Source organism: Drosophila kikkawai, chromosome 3L, assembly GCF_030179895.1.
Source record: "Drosophila kikkawai strain 14028-0561.14 chromosome 3L, DkikHiC1v2, whole genome shotgun sequence".
Lineage (NCBI taxonomy): Eukaryota > Metazoa > Arthropoda > Insecta > Diptera > Drosophilidae > Drosophila > Drosophila kikkawai.
The window spans coordinates 24,214,507-24,241,059 of NC_091730.1; the positions used below are offsets into that span (position 1 = coordinate 24,214,507).

The 26,553-nt window shown below is 40.2% G+C and overlaps 5 protein-coding genes across 5 annotated transcripts; 3 read left to right on the forward strand and 2 right to left on the reverse strand.

Moving 5' to 3' along the window:
* Window positions 1–14,693: 14,693 nt before the first annotated feature.
* LOC121502237 (cuticle protein 70, isoforms A and B-like) lies at window positions 14,694–15,238 on the reverse strand. The gene is made up of 2 exons (XM_041775333.2): window positions 15,098–15,238; window positions 14,694–15,040 (listed from the first exon to the last, which is right to left on the reverse strand). Exons 1-2 carry the CDS (start codon window positions 15,107–15,109, stop codon window positions 14,702–14,704), a joined length of 351 nt encoding a protein of 116 aa, XP_041631267.1. The 5' UTR covers window positions 15,110–15,238; the 3' UTR covers window positions 14,694–14,701.
* A 177-nt stretch (window positions 15,239–15,415) lies between these two features.
* On the forward strand, window positions 15,416–15,862 carry LOC108083619 (cuticle protein 70, isoforms A and B-like). Its single transcript, XM_017179489.3, has 2 exons — window positions 15,416–15,460; window positions 15,521–15,862. The coding sequence occupies exons 1-2, from the start codon at window positions 15,449–15,451 to the stop codon at window positions 15,860–15,862; spliced, it is 354 nt and encodes a 117-aa protein (XP_017034978.2). The 5' UTR covers window positions 15,416–15,448.
* Window positions 15,863–18,421: 2,559 nt separating this feature from the next.
* On the forward strand, window positions 18,422–21,528 carry LOC108083760 (uncharacterized). The gene is made up of 2 exons (XM_017179683.3): window positions 18,422–18,562; window positions 19,535–21,528. The coding sequence occupies exon 2, from the start codon at window positions 19,591–19,593 to the stop codon at window positions 21,379–21,381; it is 1,791 nt and encodes a 596-aa protein (XP_017035172.1). The 5' UTR covers window positions 18,422–18,562; window positions 19,535–19,590; the 3' UTR covers window positions 21,382–21,528.
* A 1,354-nt stretch (window positions 21,529–22,882) lies between these two features.
* LOC121502294 (cuticle protein 70, isoforms A and B-like) lies at window positions 22,883–23,427 on the reverse strand. Its single transcript, XM_041775537.2, has 2 exons — window positions 23,290–23,427; window positions 22,883–23,229 (listed from the first exon to the last, which is right to left on the reverse strand). The coding sequence occupies exons 1-2, from the start codon at window positions 23,299–23,301 to the stop codon at window positions 22,891–22,893; spliced, it is 351 nt and encodes a 116-aa protein (XP_041631471.1). The 5' UTR covers window positions 23,302–23,427; the 3' UTR covers window positions 22,883–22,890.
* Window positions 23,428–23,597: 170 nt separating this feature from the next.
* LOC121502293 (cuticle protein 70, isoforms A and B-like) lies at window positions 23,598–24,048 on the forward strand. Its single transcript, XM_041775536.1, has 2 exons — window positions 23,598–23,652; window positions 23,710–24,048. The coding sequence occupies exons 1-2, from the start codon at window positions 23,641–23,643 to the stop codon at window positions 24,046–24,048; spliced, it is 351 nt and encodes a 116-aa protein (XP_041631470.1). The 5' UTR covers window positions 23,598–23,640.
* The last annotated feature ends 2,505 nt before the right edge of the window (window positions 24,049–26,553 follow it).

A 26,553-nucleotide genomic window follows, 5' to 3' on the forward strand; every position in this document is an offset into this window, starting at 1 on the left:
AAAAATAATACATTTGAAATTACATCTTATAAACTAAAAATACAAATTCATTAAAGTGGGAGGCCAAATGTATTTTGACATAACCTAATTTGTTAGAAATTTAATCAGAATTGTCAAAAATGTTAATAATGAGTAGAAATTAGTAAAAAAATAATCCCTTCTCTGGCATCTACTACCTTTTGTAATCGTGCTGGAGCAGATTTTACTAAATTTTGAAGCGTTTCAAGGGAAATTTCATTTCATAGTCCTTCGACTTCATCAATTGTCTCCTCTCAAGTTCTTGTTAAGTTTGGACTCCCCTATGATGTTGAGATCGGGATTTTTGGGTGGCCAATCTAAAGATTTTACTTCCAAGTCGCTGAAAAATTTTGTTATCATTTTTGCTTTATGGCATAGAGCATTATCCTGCTGCATGATAAAGTCTTCCCTGTTAAGTGTGTCGCCGGTAAGCAATTCGTGGTCAATCAGGATATGCAAATTCATCGTCCCATTGATGGGGACCAAATAACAGATCCCGTTAAAGCAGAAACATCCCCAAAACATGACACTGCCGCCACCATGTGGTACGTTGAATGAGAGGTACCACTTTCTTGCGAATATTTTTTGCAGTAAATTTTATTTTTTGAACCATGGTACTCAAAAGGACTCTCATCGGTCCATAAAATTTGTTCCCAAATGGATTTAGGCATGTTTAAAATTATTTTGCCAACGCTAATCGTTTCAACTCATTTTTAGGTGAAAAAAGTTAGCCTTTTTAAGTCTTCTTTCTACTGTTTTTGTACTAATTTAAAAATCATAATCGTTTTGAACTTCCATTGAAGCTGCTTTTGGTATAATAAGGACATTATCTTTAAATTTCAAAGGATTAGACCAGCGATGGGCACGCAGTGGCTCAATTTGCTCACGCTGCTCAAACCGTTATCTTTTTTCGGAGGCGCCAGCATGTCGCACAATTGCAGACGCACAAGTGCAGTGCTCGCGACCAGCGAACCGTGAAGATTTACAAAAACAACCACACTGACCTTTGGCGCAGGTAGCGAGCACATCCCCGCGATCCCGAGTTTGCAACAACAAAACACAAGCGACCGAACTCGTCCCAAAAACAAGAACAATTTTAAAGGGACCTGCGCGGCTGGCGTTGACTTCTGCACGTTTTTCTTAGGCGGACATAAATGCACGCAAAAATGGCTGAAGATATTGATCTACTCAAAAAGTTTTTGTCAGTGTATTTTCTCGGCTCGCACATTCTGTGTGTCGCGTGGGTGCGACGCTTCGCAACGCTGGGGGTTGTTGTTGTTTTTTTTTTCAGCGAGCTGCTGCTCAAACCGTTAGATCTCGTGCCCATCGCTGGATTAGACGATCTTGTGTAGGCGTAGTCTTGCGTGGTCGCCCTTTTCTGACTAAATTATCCGTCGAAATTGTCAGTTTATGTTTGTTAATTTGGTAGTAAATGGTTTGTCGGGGTACTTTATAAAAATGCTGAGGTTCTGGACCGAAATACCTGCTTGGTACTTAATTACTATTTCGTTTCGCTGGAGTTGGCTTAGCTCCCGTGTTTTATCCATATTTTCATTAAACAACGGTACAGAAATTAGGAAAATTGACAAAAAAAGTACTAAAGCTGCTAACAGATTTATAAGCTGGAGTTGTACATCATAATAAACTGTCTTTAATGCGCACGAAACAAATGAAAACTGATTGAATGCAATGTCAAAATATTTTTGTCCACCCAAAAATGCATGATGTCTTACTTCACGTGACATAGCAAAGAAGTTAATTTACAATCGTGGACATAAGTATTTTGACACAGTTTGTAGCTATATTCCAGCGCGTGTATCTTAGTACTCGTAAAAGTTACGGGATCCATTTAGCTTTTAGCCCATTCCTCAATTTAAGCCGTTTTTAAATCATTTTTGTTTGAAATATTACGTTCCCGAATTTTGGAGTCCATTCTAGACCACAAATTAGAGCTGGAAAAAACATCGATGTAACATCGATGTTATCGATGTTTCCAAAAATATTTTCAACATCGATTGCTTTTTGGAAACATCGATTATCGTCACTTGCAAGCGAAAATCAGAAAGCGTGGTAAGCAAAGAACAAATTTTGTGCACAATTTTTACAAAAACTAATCTATATTTCTTGAATTTATAGCGATTATATAGTGAACAATATTGGTGGTGTTGGTGCAAAGTGCTTGTGTAATGGACACGTTCATTAAAAGTAAGTAAACTGAATTATATATAATTTTGTGCAAAATGCGTACGCATGTGTGTATATGTATATGTGTGTGTGCGAATAAACTTGCATGCATGCATGTATGTATTCTCCCTTCGTGTACATATGTACATACATTCTTAAATTAACTAATTAACACTTATTTCTTTTAATACAGGAAGCGGAACTGTGTTGGACGATGAGAACGAAGAAAACATACCAAGTCCCAAGCGGCCAAAAAAGGAAATTTCAAAGGTATGGAAGCTTTTCAAAAAGGGCTCAAATCAAACAGCGACTTGTTTGAAATGCGGCAAAGTCTATAAGACATCTGGAAATACCAGTAATTTAATGCAGCACTTAAATACGGCTCATTCAGAAAGTGTGCAAAACATTACAAGTTCTTTGTCGCCATGTATGGACAAATTCCTTAACAAAAAAGGTAAACAATACGAAAATGGCTCTGCGCGGAAGGCTACAATTGACAAAGCAGTTCTAAAAATGATAGCCAGAGATGTGCAACCATTTACCATAGTATCGGATCCAGGTTTTGTAGAGCTCGTAAATACTTTGGATCCCATGTATAAACTGCCAAGCAAAACACATATGCGTAACGTTACTCTTAAGAGCGAGTACGAGGCCTTAAGGGTAAAACTCCAAGTCATTTTAAATCAAGTGGAATACGTTGGCATTACCACTGATTGCTGGACGTCAAAAGCCAATGAAGGCTATATTACAGTGACTGTTCACTTCGTTTCGCCAACTTTTGAGCTCCAATCGGCAGTTTTATCAACGGATAAGTTGATCACGCCAACGAGCCATTCAGCCGATACAATAGCGGCTTCTTTAAAAGTTGTATTAACAGACTGGAATTTACTTAGAAAAGTAACCACTATTGTTACGGATAATGACGTGAGCATGATAAAGGCTTGTAGGGACTTAGAATATAAACACTTGCCATGCTTCGCACATACAATTAACCTGCTGGTCCAGGAAGTGCTGAAGCACCCAATGGTGGCTCCGTCCATATCGAAGTGTAAGCGCATAGTGACTTTTTTTAAAAGCAGCACTATTGCATATGAAAAGTTTAGGCAGGCCCAAGGTGAAAAAGCTTATAGCTTAATCCAAGAGGTTCCCACCCGCTGGAACTCTGCTCTCTACATGGTGCAGCGCATATTAGCCACAAACGAGCATATATCAACGGTGCTTCTGAGCACACCAAAAGCCCCACAGCCGTTCTCAGCAGAGGAGATCTTTATTTTGGAAGACCTTTCTAACATCCTGGAGCCATTTGAGCACGCTACTCGGTCTATTTCAACAGAAAAAAACGTTTCAATATCAATATTAATTCCTCTCATATGCGAATTAAACAAAAAGATGATTGATATTAAACCAAAAATTAAAACAACAGAGGGAATATCGATTTTCGACTATCTAACGGCTCGTATGCCAGAGCGATTCGCCCATTATGAGGTTAGAACAGTCCCAAGAGTGGCAACTATCCTCGATCCAAGATTTAAAAAAGATGGGTTTCTCTCTCAGTCAAATGCAGACCAGGCTGCAAAGGCTTTAGAGAACGAACTGTTCAACACACTGTCCAAAACACAGCACGATCCGCCAACACCACCAAATCCAGAACCGGAAAAGAAAAACTTTACTTTTCTACAGCAGAAAGTCGCGGTTAAAACCAAGTCGGCCAGGACAGACGCTATTATAGCACTAAGACAATATTTAGAGGCTCCAAATTCCCCGGAGAATGTCGAGCCCCTAGCGTTCTACAAGGTTTGAAATTGTACAATAACATAAATCCTTTTAAATCTAATAAACTTTTTTTTATAGATGTGCCCGGATTCCATGGACGCCATGAAAAGTATTGCAAAACAATATTTTTGCGTTCCAGCGTCTTCCACGGCGTCCGAGAGGACCTTCAGCAAAGCTGGCCAAGTGATTAGTGAGCGCCGGAGCTCCCTAAAACCTAAAATAGTTAATATGTTGCTATTTTTAAACAAAAATAACTTCCTTTTTGATCTCAATTAAATACATTAATTTAAACGGCAAAAAAATATTCGTTTTTTTTGCGATAATCGATTATAATCGATGTTTTCATTCGAAAACATCGCAAACATCGATTGTGGCCAACATCGATGTTTTTCCAGCTCTACCACAAATTCTCAATCACAATGAGATCAGGTGACTAAGCTGGCGGTTTCATAACGTGAGGACAACTATACACAAGCCAATATTATACAATTTCAGACATACAGGCCTGCTCCGGTAATCGTAAAATTTTTTCGATTTCGTTTTGGACGAAAACGAACCGTTTTCGTTTTTAGCTGCTCCGGTTTTCGGCAAATTTCTGCTATCGGAATGTTTCGTTTTCTCATCGCTTCTCACTGATCAAGCAGCTAACTTGTGTTTTTGGTAATACGCAAACAACGTAAAGTACTGCCTTTTATATTTACAATTGCCCTTTTTGTAAGCCAGAAAAAGGCAAAAAATGCTAGAGTTAAGCAAATCTAGGCATCTAAGATGCTGCCACACTTTTCACAGTTTTAATTCCGGTGGTCTCAAATAATTATTTGGTTAATTTGGACCATTTAAGTAATTACATTAAATAGCTTTAATTATAAACAACCATTTTGGCGGTTCTTTAAAGTTATTATTGTATTCATTTATATTTTATAAGTATTTTTAACTGGCTGTTTCGTTCCACCAACAATATGGCAACCTTGGCGATAACTTTTTGCGGTGAACTTATCGACCTATCGCCAAAACGAGAAAACTGGTTGAGCACGGCAAAATTTTCGTTGTCAAATCTGAGGTGGGGTCAGAAATAAATTTTTTATAAAATAACTACCTGCCAGAATGATCTTGTGGTGGTGTGGAATAAACAACCATAGACCACTGAGTAAACTATTTTTTTCCTTTTGTAAATAAGATCTGATTTCATATAAAAAAAGCCATTTACTTTTCATTCCGGCCAGAAAAAGGTGCCCGTTTTCTAATCGAAAAAATCTTTCGTTTTCGATTACCGGAGCACCAATTTCTCGTTTTCAAAAACGAAAACGAAAACGAAAAAATCTTGCCGTTTTCGATTACCGGAGCAGGCCTGATAGTCTTTAGGTCGTTGTATTGGTATAACCGAAACTTTTCTTTTATACCCATTTTCTCGGTACTTTGGAGTAAATTATCCTTTAGGATATTGAGATAAACATTTTTATCCATTTGGACTCATCCGCGAAAATTAGATGATTCCAGAACTCAGAGTCCTTGCTGATGTGCTCCTTTGCTAATTCCAAACGACACTCTTGATTTTTATTATTTATAAACGGCTACTTAGGTGCAACTCTACCGTGTAAATCGTTATTTGGAAGAATTTGACAATGATTTCTGGACAGCTAGACTTCCTGGTCATTTCCTACATCTCACTAGCTACTTTTGGTGCCGATATTTTTTTTTATTGTTTTTTGTTAACAATAAATTGTTCATCGGAGGCACTGAAAATGATGATCGCAGCTTTTCTACCTTTATTCTCGATACAATTTTTGAAAACAAAACAATGTATTATGGTTTTAACTGTGCCATCAGGTAAATTTACCATTTCAGCAATTTTCCGGCGAGAATGTCCTTTCTTGCAATGATTTTGGACTAACTCAGGATATTCTAGAGTAATGCGTTTCCCCATCGTCGTAACACTGGCATTCGCGATCAAATCTTACTCAAAGTTAGGGATATACATAAGTTGTGAATGCAGTTAACATAAGCAACAAAAAATAACCGTTATCCTTACTAACCAGACAACGAAATCGTTCTTGGAATGTTATGGGTCAAATAAGCTGTGGCGTTAAAATAAGCAGTATTTTTTGTTTTTATTCATTAATTAAGAAGATGTTGGTTAAAATGAATAAACTAAACTATATTTTTTAAGTAAAAATATCAGCTTATCAAAAATTGTCTTCATTGAAAAAACCCAATTTTTCACTTTGATGCACTATAAAAAAGGGAATGAGTGGGCGTGGCACATTTTTCACAAAATATGTAAATTTTACAACAATTGGCTGTCAAATTAAATTAAATTATTTTCTTATCTTATTTGGTTCAAAAGTTATCATCTTTGCAACGTTAAAATGAGAAAAGGCGCTACTGTGCGACGGTCACACCAAGAAGGAATTATCTCGAACAAAAGTGGCGGCACACTGAAGTCTCGCCAGGTCCTATATAAAGAGGGCCACACCGTTAATAGGTGCCTGTTGCTCGACAGCAGTCGCCCCTGGGCGACGGTGTTTTCCGGATCATTAGCATCACCGCCAATTGGTGCGGAATTCGGATTTTTCGCCGTTGATGGTACCTGCATGAGTTGTTTTGTTGTTCGACAGTCGATTCTTCTGCGCGTCGCATGTTCTGCAACAGCGCTGTTGCCCAGAACATCATATGGAATATTCCATTTTCACAATCCGATCCAGGAGAGTTGCTTACTGCAAGTACTAGTTCTATTTATATCGAAAATGATATAGAAGAAATAACTATTGCTGCTAGTACTAGCAGCAATAATATAGAAATTAATAGCGAAAGCATTCATAGTACTGCAAGTACTAGTCCTATTTATATCGAAAATGATATAGAAGAAATAACTATTGCTGCTAGTACTAGCAGCAATAATATAGAAATTAATAGCGAAAGAAATGACAGAACAGATAATCGTAGTACAAATGATTATCCATGCGATTCGTGCACAAACAATGAACTTTAATTTTTAAACCACCTGATAGTCGCACATGATATTAGAACACAAAAACGCAGACAACAATTGCTTCGTCAAATAACATTTAAGAAACTAAATATTGTCCAAGCAAAATGCCCACATTGCGAAATGGTATTTACACAGAAATGCCACTTAACAAATCACATCAAACATAGGTATTCAGCAAATAGTGAACAACTAATTGAATGTTTAACAGAATGTCCATATTGTGATGTTACATCAATAAATATATCTACATTCATTGATCATTTGCTTAAAAACCACGGCCTCAGAGGTAAAGGGCAATTAGAAAAGGCATTGAAATTGATATAAATTAAAAATTCATGCTCGGAAAAATTCTATTGTACAATAAGTATGTGCAAATATGTAGTAGACAGTAAAAAAAAAACTTAGCTGTCATGTGAACACATTCCATTCGAAGAACAAAGTTGAAAGTATGGCTCGAACCGATAAGAAATACATAGCAAATAAAGCATCAGCAGCATCATTAAAAAAGCAGAAATAGCAGCAAAAAGAACAGCAAACTTAGCAGCATTAGCTGCAAAACAATCATTAGCAGCACATCAATCAGCAATAGAATCTGAAATAGCTGAAGCAAGAGCAGCAGCGGTAGCTGCTGCAACAGCAGCTGCAGAAACAGCAGCAACGAAAAGTACTAAAAGAATGCACATCATAACTAAAGACACTTTGTTAGACGAAAGTAACTTTGAAGAAGAAATGATTGCACCGAAACGCATGAAGACATCGTTTGTAGAAAACAAACATAGCAACAGAGGAAACAAAGAACACAGAGATACAGGAAGATATCGACTATTTAATAAGTGATATACTTACTGATTCTGATTAAAATACAATTTGAACAAATTGTAGTTGGCATTGAGAACTAATTGGATCGGTTTTCTGTAGGCATTGAAAGGGCACAGTAGGCGGTACAGCAACACATGACTCAAGCATGGATTACGGGTGGAATAACGTCTCAGGTAAGCGGAAATACAGAGCTGCCGGCAAACTCTCTGGTGGTCTCTGCCTTCTATTTGATTCATTGTATTGATACTAACTAACACCCAGCTGCCATGCAATATGGGAGTTAGCTTACCTTTTCGGTTGGTAAACAAAATTTGCCTGTGCTTCTGTGTGTTTGCTTCCCTTCAGCAAACACTAGAGGTGGAGAAACAAAAAAAAAAAAAAAAAAAAAAAAAAAAAAAAAAAAAACCTTCTTTAACGAGACGCAGATGAGCCGACGCATTTTTCGTCTTGCGTTTCATCGGCGAATTCCGAATCCGAATTCCGCACCAATTGGGTGATCATTAGATCCGGAAAACACCGTTCAGCCTGGGCGACCGCTGTCGAGCAGGCACCGATTTACGGTCTGGCCCTCTTTATATAGGGCCTGGCGAGACTTCAGTGTGCCGCCACTTTTGTTCGAGATTATACCTTGTGACCGTCGCACAGTAGCGCCTTTTCTCATTTTTACGATGCAAAAATGATAACGTTTGAACCAAATAAGATAAGAAAATAATTTAATTTAATTTGACAGCCAATTGTTGTAAAATTTACATATTTTGTGAAAAATGTGCCACGCCCACTCATTCCCTTTTTTATAGTGCATCAAAGTGAAAAATTGGGTTTTTTTCAATGAAAACAATTTTTTGTTATATTTTTTATTTCATTTTTTATCTTTATTTTATGTATTTGCTCAAATAAAAATAATTTGAAAACTGGAAAGAAATTTTTTTTTTATTCAAAGCGTAACCGCCACGCGCTAGTTAGTATATTTTTTGGTTTGTATGAAATTGTGTCGGTATTTTGGTATATTTAACCCTGAGTAGTTTTGGTTTATGCTGTTGCATTTCCGCAGACGCAGCTCGCCGCAGCAGATGTAAGTTGATTTTGGTCCAGAATAGATCCACAAAGGTCGTAGTTATAGTGTAATAGGTGGCTCAGCCCAGCGACAAAAAGCGACATACGATACTATCGCAGAAATGCGTCGATATATCGATTACAATATCGTTGACTGCAGCCTCACAAAGAAGAAGAATAGTGTTAGATCTGTCTTTTAAATTTTTGAGTCGAGGAAAAGAAAAGATAAAAGAGGGAATATGGGGTCCTGGAAGATAATGCTTTGCCACCTTTTTTATTCTTTTGGTATTATTTTTGTATGATTTATGTAGAAATAGTGAGTATATCAATGTTGACAACATCAATATCAGGTATAGATCTATATAGAGCGTATGGCGGGTTTCAGCGATAGAACCCGCATTTTCACCGTGGAACCAGCAATGTTCAATTCTACTTTGAATCTGGGGACCTCGAGGCCTGCTTGCCGGTTGGTCTAGTGGCTACACTGCTGCCAACTTTTGCTCAGCAAAATAATCTGTGTTTGACCGGAAAATCTCAGATAAAATCTAAAAAAATGATCAAAAAATCCAATAAAAATCTAAAGAGGAAAGAAAAATGTATTAAAAATAAACGAAAAAATGTCAAATAAATATCAATTTATTAAGGTAATTTTTGCTTCAAATATTTCTATAATTTTATCAATATCTTCTTGGTCGTCCTCATTTGCGTATGACATATTAGTGCCTATCATGCGCAGATATTTTAAAGGCGGTTCATAGTCGACGCATCATTTTCCAATCCTTCGCAATCCGTATCTGTATATTAAAATAGCAAATGAATACACTATATCTTTTGCTTGTAAATAACACTTTACCTTATGCTTAGAATTCTGTTGGTTAACCTGGCTAAAAAACTTTCTATTTCCGCGTTTGACCAGGGCTAACATAATATTTGGATGGCCACAGTTGCCAACAAATCTTCGGTTGCCACCAGAATCTTTAAGTTGGAGCACCTCCTCAAACCTAATTTTGTTTGTGTCGCCGATGGTTTCCCACGTGATCAAATTGACGTTATTGTATTAGCGTTCAATTTCTGCATTATTCTTACATTCCAGGAACTCTAGAATTTCTGTGATGCTGACACTTTTTCATATTTGGTTAACAACACGGAAAAAGCCAACTTAATTTCTAAAAAAGCCAGAATTCCCGCAATTCACAAATTTTTCCCGCAGCTCTGTGGGAACACGAGTTTCACTTATTTTAAAAATCCCAACCGTTCCTCAAAAATGCGCTGTGTGGGAAGACGTTATTAAATTAAATTCCATGATTTTTTTATTAACCTTCAAGAGTTCATTTCCCTCAATGGCCTTGCAACCTTGACATAGTTATGCATTTTAACGGATAGTTTCAACTTCAAAACAAAACATTTTGGTTACTCTTAAATGTCACGAATTCAGCAACTGTCCGCGGTATCCAATAGTTTGTCCAGTGGCTACGTGAGTTGCATTAAAATCAAGGGAGTTGAGCACTGGGCAGTCATCACTGCTGATTATGGCCACTGCCCGCAGTCTGTAGCTAATTAAATTAAAAAGCCCCAATCAGTTCGAAGCGTCTACTCCCCGTCAGTTAAAAAAAGGTATTTGCTTTTAATATTAATTGTTTATTGGTAGTTCTTAGAGCAAAACAGGACCGCCAGCTGGCAGTGCAGTGTAGCCCAGCGGAGATGTATAAGCCAGCGGGGACGAGTAGGCCAAAGGAGCTGCCACGGGAGCTGCCGCGTACTTGGCAATCACGGGAGCAGCCAAAGGAGTGGCCACGGGAGCGATCACGGGGGCAGCTGCGATTCCATTGTAGTTCCTGGCGATCACCTGGCTGCTCGTGGCAGTCACCACCGGAGCAGGAGCGGCGACAACAGCAGCGGGGGCAGCATAAGCCAGGGGAGAACTGTAGGCAAGGGGAGCGGTGTAGGCCAGAGGAGCACCCAGAAGTCCTGGCTTGGCAGCAGCGCAGGCAACGAGAGCGAGGACAACGACGGCCTGTAAAGCAGAAGGTGTGATTAATTAAACTCCCTAAGGCTCCTTTCCTAGAGATCTTACGGATTTGAACATGTTGGCGTGTTTATTTGCTTGGCTTCTGTGGAAGGCTGGTAAGGGTTTGATGTTCAAATGCCCCGGCTCGAGCTTATTTATACCCAAAATCCGTCTTCAGCTGTGACGCATTCAGTTCATTGAAATGCTCGATCGGTATCCCGTTACCATTTGCACTTTACCATTATTTATGTGAATTCCCACTGCTGAATGTCGGGTAACTGACGATGGCCACTGAATTTGTTACCCTGAGGTCACAGTATCTGCGTTGATGGTGTATAAATAGCTCCATGGAAGGTGCTAAACGACATCAGACAAGTTCAAGTCTCCGAACTACCAGCAGCTAATCCTACAAGCAAAATGTTCAAATCCGTGAGTTTTGACTCTGAAGAGTCTGGATAAATTGATTTAACGCATTTTCACCCGCAGGCTGTTGTCATCCTGGCCATCATTGCCTGCGCCGCTGCTAAGCCTGGACTTCTTGGAGCTCCTCTGGCATACACCGCCCCGTTGGCCTACGCTGCTCCCGCAGCTGTAGTGGCCGCTCCTGCTCCTGTGGTGACTGCCACGAGCAGCCAGGTGATCGCCAGGAACTACAATGGAATCGCTGCTGCTCCCGTGATCGCTCCCGTGGCCACTCCTCTGGCTGCTCCCGTGATTGCGAAGTATGCCGCTGCCCCTCTTGCCGCTCCCCTGGCCTACGCTTCCCCTCTGGCGTACAGCGCTCCTCTTAGTTATGCCGCTGTTCCTTCCCCCCTTCTCGTCTAAATAATAAAACTGTGATCAAAAAGATAAATAAATGAATGTCTCCATTAGGAATGTACTTTCGGGAGCTATTTTTTCGCTTATTTTTTAGTTTCATAGGAAGGAACCACATGGTGTTACAGTACACAGAACAGTGTAAACGAATAAATATTCTCTATTTGCAAATCAGAAGAGTATGGCCAGACATTGCCTTACCGTATAAGTCAGCTATATCTTAAAGCAAAGTTTAAACTTTCATACCGCAACTGCGGATGCTTTCCGATTGTTTTCTATACAGACATCAAGCATTTGCTCATAGACGAACTGAACCACAGCTACAATATGACGGATTTATATATATTGGGGCAAAATGGAGCAAAAAAGGATAATAAATTTAGTTTATATATACTTTGCACTTTAATGATACATAAATATATTTTGGCACAAGTTGGCACAAAATTTTGTATAATCCACAACAGACCGGTTAGCAGGTCAGCTTTTTTCTACTTTTGGACAACACAAATAAACGCACACAAAGAGCACGTTATCAAACATGAACAAAGTCTATTTTAATACAAATATTCTACATACCTTTGCCTTTCTTTTCCATGATTTTAGTAAACATTGCTTAAGCCACAACAATTTTGTCACGCTCGCAAGTAAACAAAATCTTTCTCGCGCTTTTGAGTTTCGCACGCACCCAATCTAAGAGCTGACTTTGAAGGGCTGCCAAAATTTCCGGGATGCATCAAAACAATTAAAATCGTTTGATACATTTTAGCCAAAGTATATACATACTATTCAAATTTTATTATTAAAATAGGTCTACTTTCTATGAAAAATTTGAATTTTCGTGTATATGTATAACGGCTCGCTGGCCCAATGTGCGCAGGCGAAGTTTTGGGCAAACCATGCTCGGTTCTAAGTTAAAATGTTAATAACTGTTTTTTGTAACTCCAAATCTTTTTTTATTTTGCTTAAGAATTGCTTTTTAAGAAAATCATTATATATACATACATACATAAAAATACAACAAATATAAGAGTATTTCCAGGTTTTTAAACTTGCTGAATCAGACTGCGGTAGTTTTTGAGTCGAACGGTGATGGTTAAACGACCTCCCAAAGTGAGAATAAATCTGGTTAAAGGGATTAATATCTACCAGGATTTTGAAATATCTTTGTCCTAGGCAATTGTTCCGATATGTGCAGATGGCATTGCCTTAGTGGTGGAAGGAAAAGGTCCTCGGCTTTCTGATATCAGCCTTTGGAAGTGGTCTTTTAGATCGAAGTCCACAGGGTGGGGGGTTAAGCCCGCCCTGCTACCCCTTTCAAAGATGTCTCTTTTTAATGTTGTTACCTATGAAGAGGTAGCTTTGGCAGGGTCTTGGCCAACGAACCCTACGAACTGCTGCTGCACTATAAGAAAAAAATCTCTTTTTAAACCCTTGCAGGGTATTATAATTTCAGTCAGAAGTTTACAACGCAGTGAACAAGACGTTTCCGACCCTATAAAGTATATATATTCTTGATCAGCATCAACAGTGAGTCGATCTAGCCATGTCCGTCCGTCCGTCCGTCCGTCTGTCTAGTCCCTCAGTTTTAAAGCAATCTGAATGAAACTTTGCATATAGTCTAGCATATACTCTCACTGCTATATATGTCGGAACGGGGCGGATCGGACGACTATATCATATAGCTGCCATACAAATGTTGGATAAATTTTTAGAAAAAAAAATATAAATTAGCTGTTTTTCAACATTTTTGCATAATTTTTGAGATATGGCCATTTAATATTATTTCAGAATTTTGGTAAAAATTTTTTGAAAATCGGACGACTATATCATATTGCTGCCATAGGAACGATCGGGATTTTAATAGGAAAAAAAACTATAACTTCGTTGTTTTTCAACGTTTTTTCATCTACTCCGGGATATAAGCTTGTTTTATTATTCTAGAATTTTGGTATAAATTATTATATATTTCATAAAAATCGGACAACTATATCATATAGCTGCCATATAAACCTATCGGTAGATGTAGAGAAAATGTAAAGCTGGGAATGCAAAACTGTAACTGTCAAACTGTAAACATAAAAATATAGGTAAAATGTAATGAAATAATATCTGCAAGGGTATACAAACTTCGAAGTACCGAAGTTAGCTTCCTTTCTTGCTTTTAACAAAAATTAATTTGTATGATTTCTGAATACCTTAAAAATATCAAAACTATCAAATCATTCGATTCTTTACTTTATTGAAATTACTATATATTTACTTAAACTTTTCTGATAATGAGGAAACAATTTGGTAGCTTAAAAAAATATTAAAATGTAAAAAATGTTTGCCAGGTATGATATTCTTGTAAAAAAAATTGTGCACTGCTCGTGTTGTTGAAGTAATTAGATATCACGTAATTGCCAAGTTTTGCTAAAGAATAACAAATTAAACTACTTTTTCCAAGCAAGACAACTATGATCCGATAGTCACCCAAAGTTATAGTTCTTGATTTTATTATTTAAAACATAAAGAATCGAGAGAAGAATACATACATATATAGAATGTGATGAGGTTTTATCAGTTTTTTTTCTGACTTTGTTCTGTCCTTGATTCAAAAAATACATAAATATTAGTCCGCCACACCAAGCCATTGAATCGGAATTGTATTAAGAAAAAAGGTTTTCATGAAAATTGAAGTTCGAATTGTAGTATATCTGTATGAATAAAGCTTTTTTCGAAAATGAATTCCAAAGCGAAATATAAACATTTTCAGATCTGGCTTAATATAGGCGGTATACAGTTTTCGCGTTTCAAAATTCGCCCACAGCTTCGCCTGCGGAATGAAAGTTTAAACTTTGCCTTTGCCTTTGGCCATACTCTTTTGATTTGCAACTAGAGAATATTTATTTGTTAATGCCACTCCTTGTACTGTAAAATTATGTGGTTACCTCGCTTTGTTACTTTGCTAAAAACTTATGAAACTAAAAAAAATAACTCCCGTACGTACATTCCTAATGGAGACATTCATTTATTTATCTTTTTGATCACAGTTTTATTATTTAGACGAGAAGGGGGGAAGGAACAGCGGCATAACTAAGAGGAGCGCTGTACGCCAGAGGGGAAGCGTAGGCCAGGGGAGCGGCAAGAGGGGCAGCGGCATACTTCGCAATCACGGGAGCAGCCAGAGGAGTGGCCACGGGAGCGATCACGGGAGCAGCAGCGATTCCATTGTAGTTCCTGGCGATCACCTGGCTGCTCGTGGCAGTCACCACAGTAGCAGGAGCGGCCACTACAGCTGCGGGAGCAGCGTAGGCCAACGGGGCGGTGTATGCCAGAGGAGCTCCAAGAAGTCCAGGCTTAGCAGCGGCGCAGGCAATGATGGCCAGGATGACAACAGCCTGCGGATGACAATGCGTTAAATCAATTTATCCAGACTCTTCAGAGTCAAAACTCACGGATTTGAACATTTTGCTTGTAGGATTAGCTGCTGGTAGTTCGGAGACTTGAACTTGTCTGATGTCGTTTAGCACCTTCCATGGAGCTATTTATACACCATCAACGCGGAGACTGTGACCTCAGGGTAACAAATTCAGTGGCCATTGTCAGTTACTCGACATTCAGCAGTGGGAATTCACATAAATAATGGTAAAGTGCAAATGGTAACGGGATACCGATCGAGCATTTCAATGAACTGAATGCGTCACAGCTGAAGACGGATTTTGGGTATAAATAGGCTCGAGCCGGGGCAGTGGAACATCAAACAGTTACCAGCCTTCCAAAGAAGCCAAACAAATCAAAACGCCAACATGTTCAAATCCGTAAGATCTCTAGGAAAGGAGCCTTAGGGAGTTTAATTAATCACACCTTCTGCTTTACAGGCCGTCGTTGTCCTCGCTCTCGTTGCCTGCGCTGCTGCCAAGCCAGGACTTCTGGGTGCTCCTCTGGCCTACACCGCTCCCCTTGCCTACAGTTCTCCCCTGGCTTATGCTGCTGTTGTCGCCGCTCCTGCTCCTGTGGTGACTGCCACGAGCAGACAGGTGATCGCCAGGAACTACAATGGAATCGCAGCTGCCCCCGTGATCGCTCCAGTGGCCACTCCTTTGGCTGCTCCCGTGATTGCAAAGTATTCCGCAGCTCCCTTGGCAGCTCCTTTGGCCTACTCGTCCCCGCTGGCTTACACATCTCCGCTGGCCTACAATGCCGCCCCAGTTCTTGTCTGAGCTTTAAAATAAAATACATTAATAAAAAAAACAAAACAAATCAAGTGTTTCTTTGTTTTTGGGCGTCCGCTAATTGGATTTACCGCTGGCAAACAAACACTTCCAATACACACAGCCTGCTGATGGGACATTTAAAAGTTTCCAAATGCCGGTCACGTAAAAGCCGTAAAAATTATTGTCAGCTCAGCGGCAGCAGCTGCTGCCCAATGTTTGTTACATTAAATTGTGCGAAATTGATTTGTATTCTACGGCTGCTTTATGGTTCAGTTTCGTATGCGGAGCTTGCAATTATGTCAAGGTCAAACGGTGACCTGTGACCAGGAGCCCTAGATTTAATCCTTGGCGATCGGCTGGGTGCTCATCTGGATGACTTACTAGCCCCTGGCACTCAGAGCAAGCGCTGGCGTTGAAGTGGGTGATGAGGCCATGCTTTGCGTCTGATTTTAATCCAGTTGGTTTTACTCAAGAAATGCCTAATTAACAGATATGTCTTATTACCACTCGTTCGACTGTTTGTCTCTGAAACTGGGCCTCTCAATGAGTTCTTCCTTACTTTTTCCTTATGCATCCTTCTTTCCGTATGTCTGTACTAGTTCCAGATTATGGGAATCATAGTGAAATTAGGAGGTATCGGCGAGCTATAATTAGTGTGTCTATGATGCAATACAAGTATTCAATCGATCGCAATACTTGATATGGTCCTCCCTTCTATTTAAATTATTATTAATTAATGATAATTAACAACAAATTTAAGCAAATTGCTGCCAAAAAGGTCAGATTTAACTCAGAATACACGTGGTATTAATGATATAGTATTAAACTAATATAAGGCGACTATACACAGGGTAAGGGGTCCAAAATAATTGTATTTTTCCCTTTTGACTTGAATGTTTATGCAACATGAATTTATATTAAAACAAGAAAGGAAGCTAACTTCGGCACGCCGAAGTTTGTATACCCTTGTAGATTGGTTTTGATTTTTATATTATAGATTATAATACTGAAAACACTCACAAAACAGAGTTTCATTACATTTTACCTATACCTATTATGTTTACAGTTTGACAGTTACAGTTTTACATTCCCAGCTTTATATATTTTATACATCTACCGATCGCTTCTATGGCAGCTATAAGATATAGCTGTCCGATTTTTATGAAATTTATACCAAAATTCTAGAACAATAAAAAAAGCTTATATCTCAGAGTAAATAAAAATGCGTTGAAAAACAACGAAGCTATAATTTTATTTCTATTAATTTCCCGATCGTTCCTATGGCAGCTATATCATATAGTCGTCCGATTTTCATAAAATTTTTACCAAAATTCTGAAATAATATAAAATGGCCATATCTTAAAAATTATGCAAAAATGTTTAAAAACAGCAAAGTTATAATTATTTTTCTAAAAATTTATCGAACATTTGTATGGCAGCTATATGATATAGTCGTCCGATCCGGCCCGTTCCGACATATATAGCAGTGAGAGTATATAGAAGACTATATGGAAAGTTTTATTCAGATAGCTTTAAAACTGAGGGACAAGTTTGCGTAGAAACAGACAGACGGACAGACAGACAGACGGACAGACGGACATGGCTAGATCGACTCGGCTGTTGATGCTGATCAAGAATATATATACCTTATAGGGTCGGAAACGTCTCCTTCACTGCGTTGCAAACCTCTGACTGAAATTTTAATACCCTGAAAGGGTATAATTAAAGTACTCAGCTTTTTGATTATAAACATAATTATTGTGAGATATGCTTACCTGTTTATTGATCAATTTGTAAGATTGTGTTTTGGTGGCCCGGCCCGGCTTGTGCTTGTGCTTAAGTAGAGGGTAAATATGTTCAATTAACTTGTCGGAACCATGTTACGTGTTGTTTCTTTTGACATGCGTATGAATTTTCAAGTTATGAAGATAAAAGGATAGTGTATGGGTAGCATAACTTGGGGGTGTTACACTAAATTAACCTTTCAAATAGAGAAAGAAATCATGTCCTTCTCTAAGAATTGTGGCTCTACTTATTGCCTTTTGTCGACCTTTAACTGAATTTTCCATACGTGATCTATTATATTTAAATCCTGACATTGGGGTGGTGAAAATAATTGCAAGGGACCATAATACAGCAGCGAATCCTTCCCGATCTGCACCGTGCGCTTGTCCTGCGTAAAGATTCAGTTCGTATCGTATAGAAATAAGAGGCTTGGTTTAAGTTTTTTGGTTTCACTAGCCTTCATGAAAATAGTTTATATTTATATACTGTGACGACGCGAATTGTCGTCACAAAGATGTTAATATTTGTAAATAGTGTAAATATTAGATTAAGCTTAGAAATATTCGTAAAATTAGAATAAGCCAAACACAGGCCAAACGGCACGAAGCCTGAATAAATCCCACGAAGGGAGAACAAAGAGCAGCGAAGAGCTTTTAAATTAACGCGCGCTATTATCGACAGTGGCAGCGCTATTATCGATAGTGGCAACGCTGCGATCGATGGCAGAGCTGCCGCCGGCAACGCCGACAGAAGTGTGTCACGGTCACACTGCCGAAATATGGCAATAACAATGGTAGAAAACTTCTGAGCTGAAAAGTCGCGCCGCTTCGACAAGTCAAAAAGTAAAAAGTGCTCAACTGCGTGTCCGCGTCGGGCAATAATCCTGACAGATCCTTCGAGGACCTCGACAACGAACTAGAGGTGAGCATGGCCACCGGCCATTAAATTAGAATCGGGATCTACCCCGCCCCCTGCCGCCAGTATTTGAAATAAAATAGTAATTAAACATGTGCCATCGACTTGTGACTTCACCCCTCTCCATCCACCCGTCTTAGTTCGCGGGCCGGTGTCCTTCGCCGGCAGTAACCAATTCCCTCCTGCTTTCTTCGTAGCACCGGAGAAATTCCGGGTGCGGACGAATGCCGGACGGGAACAGGAGCCCGTGGCTGCTGGATTATTCCGAGCCCGGACTTGCTGCGCGAGGTCGCCGGTTCCCCTCCCTTGCCCGTCAGAGAGCCATCCCGCCACTGGAGTATTCCGGGCGCGGATCTGGGGTTGGTCGCTGGATCCTTCCGAGCCAACTGTCCCGCCGCTGTATTTTTTCGGGCGCAGACGCAGACATCGGCTGCTGGATTCTTCCGAGCCTTTGTCCTGCCCCAACGGACTCCGCGCTGCTGAATTCTTTCGGGCGTGGGCGTGGCTGCTGGAGTATTCCGAGCCCTCTGATTCATCCCGCCGCTGGAGGATTCGGGGCTGGCCGCTGGATTTTTCTGAGCCAGTGGTCCCGCTGCTGGATTATTTCGAGCGTGGACACAGGCACTGACTGCTGGAGAATTCTGCGCCCTTGTCCTGCCCCGAAGGCGCCCCGCTGCTGGAGAATTCCGGGCGCGGACGTGGGCTTGGCCGCTGGATCGGCAAAAAATAAGAAAAAATACCACGGGTACCAAGAGGACCCTGCGTGATCCTGGTGGCAAATTCAAATACAAAGCGGGTCCTGCGCGACCTTAAAAACTCAACCCGTATACACATGTAGAAATAGGATAAATAACAAATAAAATTAAATAATAAAATAAAATAAATCAATTAAATAATAAAATAAAATAAAAACACAAGGCCAATTTAATTATTGCAGAATAAAATAAATAATTAAATTCCGGTTTTTTTTTTTTACAGCAATCACGCCTCCGCTATTTAAATAGCCGCCGTATTCCTGACCATTGTTTGCAACGATGGGCGTCAAATGGATCAGCTACCGCAAAAAGCACGAGCTGGAAGCCATCCTCGGCGAGTTCGGTCTCGAACAGTCCGGCACTGTGGATGAGCAGCACGACCGTTTGATTTTTTTCGCCCGGGATCCCGAGAACTCCGAGGCAAACCTGGTCCGCCTTAGCGAGCTGGAGCGAATGTTTGGGAACGCACCCACTGGGGATATAGATGCTCTCGCCGACTCCGTTCGACTCGATCCTGCTTCCACCAACGCCGACCGGGCTACAGGAAGCCAGCTGGGCCGAGGTCGGACACGAGTTCCTGGATTTTTTCCGGCCACCGCGCTATTATCAGCGACTGGAGGACAAAATCCGGACTTACCTGCAGCGGCCCAACGAGCCGTTCAAGGGGGTCTACGACAACATGCTCCCGGAATACAAGTTATTAACCGGGAGACAAGATTTCCGCACCCTGGCAGAGCTGACCCACCTGGTAGTGGACTACGAGGTGACGCGCAGCCGGTATGGAGGCCAAGACCATCGCTCTCCGAGCCCTCGACAGGAACCCAGGTCCAACTATGCGACGGAGGCCGACCGGATGCCACGCCGTGCCCCGCCAGCAGCCCGATCGGGCCACTCAACCAACGGATCCACCAGCCGGAACGCGTGCACGAGCCACAGCGCAGCCTCTCTCGAGCCAGTCAACATCCGCGACGCCTGCCGCAACAGCGGACTACTGGGACACTTCTCGGTGGAGTGCCAGAATCCACGCGTCATCTTCTGCCGGGATTGCGGACGCCGAGGAACCCGGACTATCGAATGCTGTCGGCGCTCAGCATCGTGAAACGGGAACGGGCCTCGAGTGACCCGGAATCACCGGGGGAACCCGTCCAACCCACGCAGCCAGTAGGAGGAACCCTCTACCAACACCAGGGACGCATCCGCGCCGCCATCACCATGGAGGAGCGAGGATTCGTGGCCACCCTGGACACCGGAGCTACGTACAGCTTCATTAGCGAGGACCTAGCCCGAGAGCTAGGCAACGCAAACAACATGCGGGATATCAGGACTCAACTCAAGTTGGCCGACGGGACATGCCGAGAACTCACTCGGGCCCTCGCCACAAACATCTACCTCGGGAACAAACGCGCCCCAACCATCCTGCTAGTCATGACCGGAGTCCTCGACGGCATTCTCCTAGGCATGGATTTTCTTTGCAGGATTGGAGCCACGATCCAGTGCGGGGGACAGACCCTCAGCTTGCTACCCGACGACTACACGGAGCCGCCTTGGGTTCAAGCACAAAGCAACGCAAGACGCCGGAAGAAAGAGACACGCTCTGTCCACTTCGAGGAGCCACACTCCACCCCTCACGAAGGACCATCGACGAGCCGCCATTCCGCCTCGACGACCGACGAGGGCTCGGCCGCCGAGATGCCATCAGTAGCAGCACCGAGCCGCCCTCCGCTGCCGAACGATCCCCGACGGACCAGGAGCCGACCACCGACGCCGATACCGGAACTACGAGGCCGCCGGCGAAGCACACCCTGGGCGGACAGCCCCTCCGGATCCTCGTCTGAGGAAGAACGGCCCAGCGACCGCCAAGCCCATGTCCACTGGGTGCCCGCTCCCGACGGGTGGAGCACGGCCAACGGCACGCTGCCTGCCCCGCTCATTCGACGGATCCAGCAGCGGCTCCAAGGACCCAGGCGGCGAACCCTGCGGTACCTGGAAGAGGAGAAGGGCCAGCGCTTCCGAGTGCAGCTCAACCGCGACGACCACGTCCGGGTGTTCTTACACTCCACCCGGAACTAAGGAGGGAGTGTGACGACGCGAATTGTCGTCACAAAGATGTAAATATTAGATTAAGCTTAGAATTATTCGTAAAATTAGAATAAACCAAACACACGCACACCCACATACACTCAGACGCTCCTTACAATACCATTAAAATAAAACCAAATCAAAAGAAATGCAGAGATATATATTGTTTTCTTCTTTTATTTTTGAATTTTATTACTGAACTTAATTTTCTAATTCTATATTGCTGAATTACAAACTGAAAAGATACACATGTTTCTTTGGTTAATAATACAAATGGTAGGGATTAAATTTCACTATAGATCCAGACTTATTTAAAGTGCGAATGCTGAACGTAAAAAAATTAATATAAGTCTGACAACTTTAAAAATAAATTGTTTCGAATTTGCTGAATTATTAACACACCAATATATTATTTATAAAAGGCATAAAAATAAAAAAAAACAGTTTGCACAGGCTTCAAATAAAACAATCATTACAGAAAGTATACATGACGGTTGTGTACACGAAAATAAAAAATTATGAAGCAGAAAAAAATAATGCACACTTTTAAAAAAAATATATATATTGCTAAATTTTATCTTCTGTAAGAGAAATATTAAATAATCATTTCACCCATGTTAGATGATTATTCAATATTTATTTTAGAGAACATAAAATTTAGCGAAAAGAAAATTTTAGCAATAAAAAATATACAACTGATAAAAAAGGAGAGTAAAATATTTATATTTTCAATTGAATACTATGTATATTTGTTTTTTGTTTTCTTTCCTTCTACAGATGGGAAAATGGAAAATTAAAATTATAAATAGGTGATTAAATGCTAATGTTAATATTTTTGTGGTGTATGGAACAGAAATTGTAAATTAAAAATTCGAAAGAAGATATACAAATTAGTTCTACTTCAAATTTTTTACATTTTGTTAATGTTCTTCGAATTAAAAAAATAACATACATATATTGTAATAACTTATCATTTTAATTTCAAAAAAATGTAAATGGTTAGTTATAACAATATATGTATGTATATATATTTAATTTCTAATAACGCCAACTACTGCTACTCCTACAAAGAATGAAATTACAAACGGAATAGGAATAGCAGATGACATTTCTACATGGAACTAATTAGGATGTTATTGATGATGATCAAGAATATATATACTTTATAGGATCGGAAAGGTCTCCTCACAGCGTTGCAAACTTCTGACTGAAATTTTAATACCCTGCAAGGGTATAAAAAGTAGCAATTTAATTAAAAACTCGAAATTTAGTTAAAGACAAAAACAAGAAATATAAAAGTATAATACTATAAATTCAATAATAAAATTTTATTGTTGAATTCTGTTCATCAGGGCAATCAAAGTCCAAATCATCTAAAAGTGGATAAAATCGTGGCATTAAAAATAAGCTCCTAAATTAAAAATTCCTAAACCGAAAAAGTAAAACCCATTTCCAAAATAAAACTTGTTACTTTTATCTTTTTGATCACAGTTTTATTATTTAGACGAGAAGGGGGGAAGGAACAGCGGCATAACTAAGAGGAGCGCTGTACGCCAGAGGGGAAGCGTAGGCCAGGGGAGCGGCAAGAGGGGCAGCGGCGTACTTCGCAATCACGGGAGCAGCCAAAGGAGTGGCCACGGGAGCGATCACTGGAGCAGCAGCGATTCCATTGTAGTTCCTGGCGATCACCTGGCTGCTCGTGGCAGTCACCACAGGAGCAGGCGCGGCGACAACAGCAGCGGGGGCAGCATAAGCCAGGGGAGAACTGTAGGCCAGAGGAGCACCCAGAAGTCCTGGCTTGGCAGCAGCGCAGGCAACGAGAGCGAGGACAACGACGGCCTGTAAAGCAGAAGGTGTGATTAATTAAACTCCCTAAGGCTCCTTTCCTGGAGATCTTACGGATTTGAACATGTTGGCGTGTTGATTTGTTTGGCTTCTTTGGAAGGCTGGTAACTGTTTGATGTTCCACTGCCCCGGCTCGAGCCTATTTATACCCAAAATCCGTCTTCAGCTGTGACGCATTCAGTTCATTGAAATGCTCGATCGGTATCCCGTTACCATTTGCACTTTACAATTATTTATGTGAATTCCCACTGCTGAATGTCGAGTAACTGACAATGGCCACTGAATTTGTTACCCTGAGGTCACAGTATCTGCGTTGATGGTGTATAAATAGCTCCATGGAAGGTGCTAAACTACATCAGACAAGTTCAAGTCTCCGAACTACCAGCAGCTAATCCTACAAGCAAAATGTTCAAATCCGTGAGTTTCGACTCTGAAGAGTCTGGATAAATTGATTTAACGCATTTTCACCCGCAGGCTGTTGTCATCCTGGCCATCATTGCCTGCGCCGCTGCTAAGCCTGGACTTCTTGGAGCTCCTCTGGCATACACCGCCCCGTTGGCCTACGCTGCTCCCGCAGCTGTAGTGGCCGCTCCTGCTACTGTGGTGACTGCCACGAGCAGCCAGGTGATCGCCAGGAACTACAATGGAATCGCTGCTGCTCCAGTGATCGCTCCCGTGGCAACTCCTCTGGCTGCTCCCGTGATTGCGAAGTATGCCGCTGCCCCTCTTGCCGCTCCCCTGGCTTACTCTTCCCCTCTGGCGTACAACGCTCCTCTTAGTTATGCCGCTGTTCCTTCCCCCCTTCTCGTCTAAATAATAAAACTGTGATCAAAAAGATAAATAAATGAATGTCTCCATTAGGAATGTACGTTCGGGAGTTATTTTTGTTTAGTTTCATAAGTTTTTAGCAAAGTAACAAAGCGAGGTAACCACATAATTTTACAGTACAAGGAATGGCATAAACAAATAAATTTTCTCTAGTTGCAAGTCAAAAGAGTATGGCCAAAGGCAAAGGCAAAGTTTAAACTTTCATTCCGCAGGCGAAGCTGTGGGCGAATTTTGAAACGCGAAAACGGTATACCGCCTATATAAAGCCAGATCTGAAAATGTTTATATTTCGCTATGGAATTCATTTTCGAAAAAAGCTTCATTCATACAGATATACTACATTCGAACTTCAATTTTCATGAAAACCTTTTTTCTTAATTAATACAATTTAGAAAATATTCCGGTTCAATGGCTTGGTGTGGCGGTCTAATATTTATGTATTTTCTGAATCAAGGACAACGAACCAAATCAGATAAAAAACTGATAAAACCTCATCACATATGTATATGCTTCGCTCGATTCTTTATGTTTCAAATAATAAAGTAAATAAAGTTAAACTTTGGGTGATTATCGGATCATACTTGTCTTGCTTGGAAAAAGTAGGATAATTTGTTAATCTTTAGCAAAACTTGGCAATTACGCGATATCTAATTACTTCAACAACACGAGCAGTGCACAATTTTTTTTACAAGAATATCATACCTGGCAAACATTTTTTACATTTTAATATTTTTTTAAGCTACCAAATTGTTTCCTCATTATCAGAAAAGTTTAAGTAAATATATAGTAATTTCAATAAAGTAAAGAATCGAATGATTTGATAGTTTTGATATTTTTAAGGTATTCAGAAATCATACAAATTAATTTTTGTTAAAAGCAAGAAAGGAAGCTAACTTCGGTACTTCGAAGTTTGTATACCCTTGCAGATATTATTTCATTACATTTTACCTATATTATTATGTTTACAGTTTGACAGTTACAGTTTTGCATTCCCAGCTTTACATTTTCTCTACATCTACCGATAGGTTTATATGGCAGCTATATGATATAGTTGTCCGATTTTTATGAAATATATAATAATTTATACCAAAATTCTAGAATAATAAAACAAGCTTATCCCGGAGTAGATGAAAAAACGTTGAAAAACAACGAAGTTATAGTTTTTTTCCTATTAAAATCCCGATCGTTCCTATGGCAGCAATATGATATAGTCGTCCGATTTTCAAAAAATTTTTACCAAAATTCTGAAATAATATTATATGGCCATATCTCAAAAATTATGCAAAAGTGTTGAAAAACAGCTAATTTATATTTTTTTTCTAAAAATTTATCCAACATTTGTATGGCAGCTATATGATATAGTCGTCCGATCCGCCCCGTTCCGACATATATAGCAGTGAGAGTATATGCTAGACTATATGCAAAGTTTCATTCAGATTGCTTTAAAACTGAGGGACTAGACAGACGGACGGACGGACATGGCTAGATCGACTCACTGTTGATGCTGATCAAGAATATATATACTTTATAGGGTCGGAAACGTCTTGTTCACTGCGTTGCAAACTTCTGACTGAAATTATAATACCCTGCAAGGGTTTAAAAAGAGATTTTTTTCTTATAGTGCAGCAGCAGTTCGTAGGGTTCGTTGGCCAAGACCCTGCCAAAGCTACCTCTTCATAGGTAACAACATTAAAAAGAGACATCTTTGAAAGGGGTAGCAGGGCGGGCTTAACCCCCCACCCTGTGGACTTCGATCTAAAAGACCACTTCCAAAGGCTGATATCAGAAAGCCGAGGACCTTTTCCTTCCACCACTAAGGCAATGCCATCTGCACATATCGGAACAATTGCCTAGGACAAAGATATTTCAAAATCCTGGTAGATATTAATCCCTTTAACCAGATTTATTCTCACTTTGGGAGGTCGTTTAACCATCACCGTTCGACTCAAAAACTACCGCAGTCTGATTCAGCAAGTTTGAAAACCTGGAAATACTCTTATATTTGTTGTATTTTTATGTATGTATGTATATATAATGATTTTCTTAAAAAGCAATTCTTAAGCAAAATAAAAACAGATTTGGAGTTACAAAAAACAGTTATTAACATTTTAACTTAGAACCGAGCATGGTTTGCCCAAAACTTCGCCTGCGCACATTGGGCCAGCGAGCCGATATATACACGAAAATTCAAATTTTTCATAGAAAGTAGACCTATTTTAATAATAAAATTGGAATAGTATGTATATACTTTGGCTAAAATGTATCAAACGATTTTAATTGTTTTGATGCATCCCGGAAATTTTGGCAGCCCTTCAAAGTCAGCTCTTAGATTGCGTGCGTGCGAAACTCAAAAGCGCGAGAAAGATTTTGTTTACTTGCGAGCGTGACAAAATTGTTGTGGCTTAAGCAATGTTTACTAAAATCATGGAAAAGAAAGGCAAAGGTATGTAGAATATTTGTATTAAAATAGACTTTGTTCATGTTTGATAA

What these genes read in the sequence shown, in the direction of transcription:
- LOC108083760 (XM_017179683.3), top strand. Translation starts at nt 19,591, where the DNA reads ATGGGCGTCAAATGGATCAGCTACCGCAAAAAGCACGAGCTGGAAGCC.